The sequence below is a fragment of the Trichosurus vulpecula genome, chromosome 8 (assembly GCF_011100635.1).
Source record: "Trichosurus vulpecula isolate mTriVul1 chromosome 8, mTriVul1.pri, whole genome shotgun sequence".
Lineage (NCBI taxonomy): Eukaryota > Metazoa > Chordata > Mammalia > Diprotodontia > Phalangeridae > Trichosurus > Trichosurus vulpecula.
The window spans coordinates 184,295,078-184,305,692 of record NC_050580.1 but is presented as its reverse complement, the minus strand read 5'-3'; the positions used below and the strand labels follow the sequence as shown (position 1 = coordinate 184,305,692).

Below are 10,615 nucleotides of genomic sequence, written 5' to 3'. Positions count from 1 at the left end.
AACCACGTTTGCCTCAGTTTCCTCATCTGTAAAGTGAACTGGAATAGGAAATGGCAAACGACTCCAGTTTCTTGCCAAGAAAACCTCAAAGGGGGTCACAAAGAGTTGGACATGACTGAAATGATTGAAAAATAAGAACAAAAATATGATCTTTCCATTTTTCTCTCCTCAACCTCAAGCAGCAAATAGAATTCCCTGTATTATCATATGTTACTAGAGGCTCCCACTGTGCTCTGATTCAGTCAGATAGATGTAGCATTCATTTCTCTATGTTACAGACTTGTCCCTAATCATATGATACTCATAGATAAGTCTCCATAGGCTTTCAAAACCTTTAGGCATCTTCTTCCTTAAGATCTATTAATTTCTGCAGACAATTATCTAAGGGCTTCTGCTACCAAAAACCCCATGTAAAGAATTTAAGGCTTGCACAAAGCCCAAATATCAAATAATACATTTGCTTTTTCATTAGCCACAATGGGAAGAATACAGACCCCAAGTTATCAGCATCCCAGATTCATAGAAAAGAGCTAGATGCCACATACTCCAACCACCTCATTTTCCAGGTAAGAACCCACATTGGAAAAGCCTTCTGATCAGATAGCTTTGCCATTTAATGAGAATGCTCAGGTCAACCATGTTTCATTTCTCTCCAGGTTGAATTCTGGACTTTCTTTACATGCTCCTGCCCAGGTAGCTTTGTCAGTCCCACCTCCTGCCTCAACACCCTTTTCAGTTTCCTTTAATGTGTTGTCTTCTTCCATTAGAATTGTAGGCTCCTCGAGGGCAGGGTCTGTTTTGCTTTCTATTTGTATTCCTAGCACTTAGCATAATGCTTGATACATAGTAAGATTCACTGACAGAGAGGTTAAATGCAAGTTTTCAAGGTTGTACAGATTGTAAGTGACAGAGGAATGACTTGAACACATGTTCTTTGATTTCCAGCACAGTATTCTTTCTATTGTACCACCTGAGAGACTGTCCCATATCTGCTAAGCATCACTTCCAGGGAGAAGAGGTAGTTCCAGCCATAGACTCACAGAAGGAGAGTTTATTAATTCATCTTTTTCTTTTTTTGAATATTAAGACCATGACTTTTAAAATATGGTCCTAGAATTTCTTTCTTTCCATCATCTGCTTGATTCCCCATGGGAAGATATGTCTGCTCATTCTGTGACTATTCTCTCCCTTTCCTGACTCTATCATGTCAAAAAGCATCACTACAGAAAATTATTCACCCTATGGGGCTATTTCACATAAACTACTTGATAATTTAGGGGGCATGAGATACTTTTCATCTTCCCCGGATCCCTTTGTTTCATCACCAGGCAACCTTTCCAATGTTTTTCCTCTGGGGAAAACCAGTATGACTCCAAGACATGATTACCAGGGGAAGCCAATGATGGGCTGGGGAACAGAGATTTCAGCAACATCAATGAGAAAGAACATACAGAACAACTAAATAACTTCATTCCTACTAAGAAAGATACTTATATAAGTCTTTTTTTCCTTTGGCAGTTTTCCCAATGCAAAGAGAAAGGTTCAGGTCCCTGAGTTTTTCCAAATTATGAAGATGCTTTTGCCTCAAGTCCTGTAACAGAACAGGTAGATGAGAGAGATATTTTTATGGTCTATTCTCACTCTATATTACTTTACTGTCTTCTCTCCTTCTCTTTCCCCCAACTCTTTTATTTTTGTCTTTCTGTATCTCTCTTTTTATTCTGTCACACATATTCAGTCACTCTATTTCATTATCCCTTGGAGCTGTGATGTAATGAGCTGTTACTTAAAACTTTCATCTGCGGTGAATTACTGTGTTCTTTCCTCTCCTGTCTCCTTTATCACTCTCATCTTCAAGGTTCCTCTGGGAATCAGGCAGCCCAAGTCTAGTGCTTGATTAGTGCTGGAGCTAGTGCTTGGATAGGCTGTATAGAATCAAGCCCTGTTGTAGGTGAAAAGAGAACAGAATCTCCAGCTCCAAACTAGGAGAAGGCATTGTTCACTTAATCAGTTAACTTTGCAGCCGGTCTGAATTGTGGAGTTATTTTTAGAGAGGGACTGATTAATATTTCTTGAGGCCGTTAGTTAAGTAGAGGGGTTAGTTAAGTAGAAATGATCTAATGATCAGAGAATTATAGTGGGAAGGGACCTCAAAAGCCAGCTAAGTCAGCCCTCTCATTTTCCAGATGAGGAAAATTGGGGCCCACAGAGGTTAAGTGACTTTCCAAATACCAAAGAGTAAGTAGGTTTCAAACCCATGCCTTATTACTCCATATAGAGTACTTTATACTTAAATTATGAAAAGAAAACTTTTCTTAAATTGAGTTTAGGCTGTTGTGATAGAGGTAGAAGTGAAGAGAATAAGAGATATAATTTAATCTTTCTCAGCCTCAGTTTAATTATCTCCAAAATGAGACCAATTATATTTGCTCTGAATAAAGTGCTTATATGAATATAGTTAATAATAGTAATGATGATAATGAGTAACGAAAAGTGAAAAGCAGCATGATATAGAGAGGAGGCATGGTGTAGTGGATAGGGCAGTGAACAAATTTCAAATTTCAAATTTTCAAATAGCAAATTTCAAATCAGATATTTGCTAGATGTGTGATCTTAGACAACTAGCAACTTAGTGCCTCAGTTTCCTCATCTGTAAAAATGCACCTCTCCAACTCTTCACCTATGATCCTTTGAAGACAGGATATATGGAAAAATATTTCATAAGGGCTGCTATAGGACACTTCTGTTTGGTTTGCATTCTAGGGGATTCTGAACCCCTATCAATAGGATTAGACCAACAAGGCCAGGTTTCTTCTCCAGGGTAAAAGAATAGCTCATCCTTAAATTCATTTTGTTGTGGGCATATGATTGATTAGATAGCCAGTGTGGTGTAGTCAAAGAACATTGGAATGAAAATCCAGGGCCCGAATTCCAGCCTGCTCTGTGGTTAATTTACTTTTGATTGTGATCAAATGACTTATCCCATTTGGGTCTCAGTTTTCTCTTCTGCAAAATCAAGGGGTTGGACCATTTAATTTTAACTCTACCAAATGCCAGGATTCTGCTTTCCGCCTTTCGTTTTGTTCTAATATGTACCTGCATTCCAGGTTTGAGAAAGTGACTCCCCCAGGCCCTTCAATAGTGGAGCCAAACATTTCCAATAGGGAAAGACAACACTCTCTGCTGGGGATCTGGGCATCTGTAGAACTCCTGGGAGCTTCACAAATTTTATCACACTTTCTGAGTAATAAGAAGGGCCTGCTTTTCTTTTAAATGAGATTAAGAAAACCTTTCCTGGTTTTTTATTCTCATTCAAATTATCACAATTTCTTCCTTTCTGAACAGAGTTAGACCCAGATTATTGTAATAGAAATTGATTTAGCTTTTCTTCATTTATTTACAGCATTTGCATGTTGAAGTCCATTGTCATGGCAGTATAAAAGATTCTGTGGTATTAGTCAGGATGCCTTCTCACTTTTATCCCCCCTTCAGAATTTTTTTTCTAACATATAATTAGCTAGAATTCTACATATGGTTAATATTTAAGAAAGAGTATGTACAGAATGCTTTGGGTTGATACAATCCTCCAAGGAGGTTGAGAGGGTGCTTTTGAAGAATGTTTTCCAAGTTCTTTTATTTTTTCAATTTGTGCACAAACAAATTGCTGGAACAACATGAGGGAGTAACAGAGTTCCCACTTAGCTGTCATCCACACTTCCACATATCCAGTTAGTGTGTGTGTGTGTAGAACTCTCCTCTCTCTCTGTGTCTCTCTCTCTGTCACACACACATACACACACACACAAATACATACTTGCCGGTCTCTATCACTCTTGCCAATAATCTCAATCCTTCTAACTAGTTGTAAATTGACCAAAGGGAATATGGAAACCCAAAACATCATTGAACACTCAGATTTTTTCCATAACACACTAGCATTTTACAATGTCCTATGTAGTTAGTTGTTATTGGCAATATTCAACAATCACGTTCCTCTTATTTTCTCTTTTGTAGCTGTTATTCTCTTTCTTTTTTTCCTTTTCTTTATTCTCCTTCCTCCTTTTTTTTGTTTTACTCTGCTCCTTTATCTATCATCTTTCCTGTTTCATTTTTGACTCTTGTCATTTCTTTCTCTTCCTTTTTTTAGCCTGTGTGCTCTGTTTATTCTTTAGAACATCAGGCCTCTTATTGGGATTGCTTAGATCTCTTGAACTTCCTTACTATTATGTGTTTTAGATTTAAAATACAAACCTCCAAATAAATTCATTCTTTTATAATGTTTTAATGTTTTCTCACAAAAACCCTTTGAAGCATATAATATGAACATCATTGTCCCCATTGTACAGAAGAGGGAAACAAGGCTTATAAAGTTGAAATGACTTGTTCATGGTCAAATATCCAGTAAGTACTGGCATCGGAATTTCAGTCAAGGTCTCCTAGGATCGTTCAATTATTCTCCACTGAATAGACTCATCTATCTATCTATCCATCCATCTATCCATCTATCTATCTATCTATCTATCTATCTATCTATCTATCTATCTATCTATCTATCTATCTATTTATCTATCTATCTATCTGTCTGTCTGTCTGTCTGTCTGTCTGTCTATCTATCTATCTATCTATCTATCTATCTATCTATCAGAACTGGTTCATACATTCTTGAGCTCATGGACAAATATTAGATTTCATTTTCAATAATATTTTAAGACTTTTCTGCCACTTTCCATTACTCTCACCTTCATATACACAATTTTGAGACTAAGTATTACTTGATTTTTTCAAATAATACTTTTATGACCTTGTTTGACAAGATGATACAATGACTCTTTTTTAGATAAATTATTTCACTTAGGGACAGCACCATTAATTTTTGGCTCTTTTTCACTTTCCAAAATCAAAGAAACTGATGTGGAACCTAGAAGGACACAGATAATGCTCTGAGATCTCAAAGGCTATCTACATTAGGTTAGGAATTTAGCTTGATTTGATGTGAGAATTCATTCTCTTAAAGAAATATGGTCATTAGGAAGCATGTGGGAAAGCATCAGAGGAATCATAGAATGTCAGAACAGGAAATTAATTTAGAAATAATCAGTTCTGCCATCTCCTCATTTGATTATTTCTACCAACCCTCACCCCTTAGAGAGACTATATTCAAAGAAGCAATGTTGTAGGTAAAAAAAAGGAAGAAAATATCTGGCTCCAAACTGAGAAAAGATCTTATCTCCTCATTTGAAGAAAATAAAAACCAGAGAAGGGATTTGTTCTAAGTCTCTTAGTGGGAAAGTCATGATTAGAAAAGTCATGATTATTCTTCCATCTTATTCTAATGCTCCTTCTAATATGGCACTCTTCCTCCCATACTACTGTCCTTCCCTGATGAAAACATCTTCAGCCCACTCCCCCTCCACCAACCTGCTGGTCAATATTTCTATGTGGTTATTGAATGAAATTACACTAGGGTAGATGAGGAAAAGATAGTGGAAGACCCTGTTTCAAAGGGTAAGAAAGGCTCCTTCAATTTGAGGTGTGGTAGTGAGAAGTGAGGAAATAGAAGTAGGGAGCCAGCGAAAAGGGTAGAATGGAATGTGAATATCGTTTTTGATCCTCCAAATCAATCCAATGAACATTTATTCATCTAGGATATTACAGAATACAGTGACAAAATGTTACAACAGTCCCTGTCTACAAGTAGGTCTTGTTTTACTGTGGCAATACTGCATGTAAAAAGATAAATCAGAGATTTACCTAACAAATTATTTCAGACAGAGCAGATATGTGCCTAAGTAGTGTAACATTCACTTTCATGGGGAAAGGATGTCAGAAGGCAGCATAAAATTTTGTTGGTGGTAATTTATGTTGGCTCATTAGGCCATGGGATACTCCCTCCCATCCTATCCTATTGTTCTGGGATTTACCTGTTCTAGGAGTCATCTAGTCCTGGCCCAATCTTTTCCTTCCCTTGACTACTAGCCATTACTATTTGGAGGGAGGTCCGTTCTCAAAGCTACCGCTCAGTGACAGGGAAACCATTCATACCTATTTAAATATTGGAAGTCACCCAACCCCACTTCAACTCTTCCTTCCTGGCCTTGGTTTGGGTGGGTGCTGCCCAGGATGTTAGAGCCACAATAACCTATGGGAAGAAGAGACTCATGGTCAGCCATCTCCTCATAAGCTGGCAGAGGGGTGGTAGTGTATGTATAACATTCACCAGAGGATGTGGGTGTATTAAAGTCCTATCCTTCCTGTGTCATCCCCTTGTGAATAAACTGCTTCCTGGGTACCAATGTTAATTTGACACATTCTAAATGTGTCTGTTCTTAGGCAAGGCCCTTTCTCCCTGAGCTGGTTATAGTTCTGTGGAAGATTATGATTGATTTAATCATGCAGTTTTAAGAGCTTCTCATGCAAGTCAACTCAAGTGTTGGAAAATTCAGGATTAAACCTGATCTGAGCATGAATTTGATGAGAGACTATCTGAAAATATATAGGGAAAGCTGTGGAAATTCCGTTGTTAGTAATATGATTGAATGTATGAGACTATGATGGGAAGTAAATATGTTTGCTTCATGCTTCTTTTCCTCAGTCTGTTGTATTGCTATGGCTCATATTTCTCTTCTTCTTCTTATCCTCCTTCTTCTCCTTTTCTTTCTCCTTGTTCTTGTTCTTCTTCATGTTCTTCTTCTTGTTCTCCTTGTCCTCCTCATCCTCCTTGTCCTCATCCTCATCCTCGTCCTCCTCGTCCTCCTCGTCCTCGTCCTCATCCTCCTCCTCTTCCTTCTTCTTTTGCTTGTTCTTTTTTTTTCTTGCCTCATCTGCTCTTGTGAACCTCCTTTTCTTCTCCACCTTTCCTTTGCCAACCTGCTCTTGGTACCCTTCTAGTTTCTTGCCTCTCCAAAACCTCTGACCTGGGGCTTCTTGATGTTTCTGGTAAGACAAATACAGCATCCATTTTTCACCTCTACAATTTTAATTCCTTCCTTGTTCTCTACCCTTAGGTTATTGCAGCAACTGTGGAACCAGCTGAATCAATGGATGGAACAAATGAATCTGTGGTAACTGAGTTTGTGCTTCTTGGTCTCTCTTCCTCTTGGGAATTGAAGTTTCTACTCTTTTTGTTCTTCTCCTTGTTTTTTATGGGAATCATGCTGGGAAATCTCTTCATTGTATTCACTGTGATTTTTGACCCTCACCTGCACTCCCCTATGTATTTCCTGCTGGCCAATCTCTCCCTCATTGATTTAGGTCTGTCTGCTACCACAGTACCAAGGATGATAGTGGACCTTTTCAGTGAATGTAATACAGTCATCTCCTTCCCAGGTTGCATGACACAGATGTTCTTTATCCATGTCATGGGAGGAACTGAGATGTTCCTGCTCATAGCCATGGCCTATGACAGATACATAGCAATCTGTAAGCCTCTCCACTATTTGACAATTATGAGTCCAAAAATGTGCATTTGCTTTGTAGTGACTGCCTGGATAGTTGGAATGATCCATGCTCTCTCTCAGTTTGTTTTTGTTATAAACTTGCCCTTCTGTGGCCCAAACAATGTGGAGAGTTTTTATTGTGATTTTCCTCGGGTCATTAAACTTGCCTGCATAGACACCTACAGGTTGGAGTTTGTTGTTACAGCCAACAGTGGATTTATCTCCATTGGGACTTTTCTCCTGTTGATGATCTCCTACATTTTCATCCTGACCTCTGTTCGACAACATTCTTCGGGTGATTTGTCCAAAGCCTTCTTTACTTTGTCAGCTCACATCACTGTGGTGATTTTATTTTTTGGTCCATGCATGTTTCTTTATGTGTGGCCATTTCCTACATTGTCACTTGATATATTCTTTGCTATTGTTGACTTTGTTGTCACACCTGTCTTGAATCCTGCTATCTATACATTAAGGAATAAGGATATGAAGATGGCAATGAGAAGACTGAGTAGCCAGATTGTCAGCTCTAGAGAGACCTTGTGATATATTTTATTGATCAAGGTCAGTAGATACTTTAGGCTTACCACGATCACATTGGGATATGTGCATCTAACTTTCAACATATAATATTGTAACACTTGGGAAGGAAATATGGTGTGAGGAATTCTCAGCAGGCCATCAAGATGTAAGATGTAGGAGATTTTGCCTCTCATTGAGGATAGAAGGACATTTCCTCATATTGATAAGGACTGCAGATATTACCCTGGATTGTTTTAGGAGACAACACATTTAACTGTCAAATGTTTATTCCAGTGCCATATTTTGACCAGACTTTACTTAGGTAAATAAATTAGGTGATAATCATCTTCATCATATGCTAGATATTTTCATGGAAATTCCATGTATCTAATTGATAAAAATAGAGGTTTTATATTTATGTAATAAACATAATATCTAATAAAGATAGAATAAAATGGCAAAAAATTCCCTCAGTTTTTCCATTATAAAAATTATTAAGTTGTTTGAACAGGACTATCAAATTAATGATATTTAAGTACTGGAGTCAAACTTATGCTTTCTCCCCAGTCTTTGCCAGTATGGGGGGCTATTTGAGGGGTACGTAGAAGCTATTCTTCAAGTATCAACAAGGGTTTTGATACTGATCTTGGGCCATTACATTTTCCTGCAACTTCTTTATTCTAAACATGGCTACAATTCATTATTCAATGACTTGCACCCCTACCTTAATTATTAATTTTTGTTTGGTATGCTTGGCTTAGGAAAGAAACCTTTAATCCACTGAATAGAAACCACATTCATTCCTCAGTATTTGGAGGAAGGTCAGTTTTTCCTGCATAGGGTGGTCCATTCAAATAAGAGGCCCAAAGAACTTGCTAAGTTTGTCAGCTCATGGTGTACAATGTATTGTACAGTAGGAAGTACAACTGACTTTGTGGCCCAGTGGATAAAGCACTGGGTCTAGAGTCAGGGAGACCTGAATTAAAATTTTCAGATACTTGTTAGCCATGTGACCAAATCACATAACCTTTGTCTGCCTTAGTTTCTTCAGCAGTAAAATGGGGACAATAATTGCACCTATCTCCCAGGGTTGTTGTGAGGATCAAATGCAATAATATCTGTAAAGTACTTGGCAACAATGCCTGGAACATAGTAGGCACTTAGTAAATGTTTATTTTTTCACCCTTCTTTCCTTATTTCTGGCCAATGTTTGTAAGTTTCAGTAAAACACAGGTTTAGGTTGGTTTCCAAGAAGGGTACATTAAATACCAGTATTATTCTAGTTTTCTATAGTATTACCATTTTTTCAATAGATGGGAACACAAAAGGACTTTGGTGCAATATTTACTCCCCAAGTTCTTCCTTTTTGTGACATGAGTATATATTGCATGTGATAGCTGAAAAACAGAGTAGTACAAACAGCCCTGCCTGGCTTATGTCTTGCTTTCCTTAATCTTACACAAAAGCAATGTGTCTTGTTGTGATATTAATTATCCAAGATGGAATGCAGTCCATGATTTGCCTGCAAGGTGGTTATGAACTGAAGTCACTAGCCAACTGTTCTTTAGATAGCTTTGTACCCTGAGTAAATTAGCTTAAAAAGCTGCAGTGTTCTACTGGGTCACCAGAGGGCACTAATCTTATATAATTCAATTACTTTCCTCCCCAGGAATGGCTTCTAGTGGTAGTACTGCATTTTAAATTCTGATTGAGGTATGATGCCAGAATAATTACAGTAGTAGAAAAAAAAATCTGTTACTCTGGCAAATGGATTTTTTTCTATTAGTCCACTCAAACACTAAATTCATAGAGCATGGTCAAACTTTGTGGCCAAACAGTTTATTAACTGCACAGCCCTCCCTCACTTAAATCCCATTCACTTGCAAGTCATAGCAGCACCTTCCTGAAGCCTTGGTCCTCTTTGAGAATGAAAGAGAAATAACAACTACCCAATTGCAGAAGATAATGGGAGATGAATGTCAAAAAGTGTTTTGATTTATGTAAGACAGCTTTTGAAATATTGATGTATGGAATATAGAATATGGGTAGTCACACTGGGAGGACAGAAAAGATGCAAAAATGTAATGGAAAATTGCACAGATGAAGAAACTGACACAGAAATGATTACATTACAAAGCTAAGTAGAAAAGCCAGAATCTGAACAAAAGTCTTTTGATTTATTCATCTATAAATCAAGGTTGCATAATGGGTTAGTGATTTTGCAATAGCTAGAATACAGTTCCTAATTCCCAGTCCAGTATTCTTTCTATAACATCACCTAATTATCTGTCCTCTTTTCCCTCCGTGTTGATTTTCTATACCTTTCCCTTAGCCACTGCACAAAACTTTCTTCTTTATAGTAACTTTTTATTGATGTATTTCATTTTTACATCAAAGTCATTTCTGGATATACCATATTTCACTGCCCTTCCCCCAAATTATTCAGACTTCTCCTGTGAGAAAGAAAATCAACCAACAGTGATAACATCTAATAATATCTGTGACATTCTGTACCAGTATCACCCATGTCCAACCAACCAAAAGGGGAGACATGTATTTCCTAATTTCTTCTATGGGCCATTGACTCTTGATGTTAAGGTAGGAGCAGTATTTAATCCTTTAGGCACTTCCAAGTGTCTAGTATTATAGGCTCTATTAAC

The 10,615-nt window shown here is 37.6% G+C and overlaps 1 protein-coding gene across 1 annotated transcript; it reads left to right on the top strand.

Moving 5' to 3' along the window:
- Positions 1 to 7,037: 7,037 nt before the first annotated feature.
- On the top strand, positions 7,038 to 7,979 carry LOC118829385 (olfactory receptor 4F15-like). The gene has a single exon (XM_036736403.1). It carries the CDS (start codon positions 7,038 to 7,040, stop codon positions 7,977 to 7,979), a length of 942 nt encoding a protein of 313 aa, XP_036592298.1.
- The last annotated feature ends 2,636 nt before the right edge of the window (positions 7,980 to 10,615 follow it).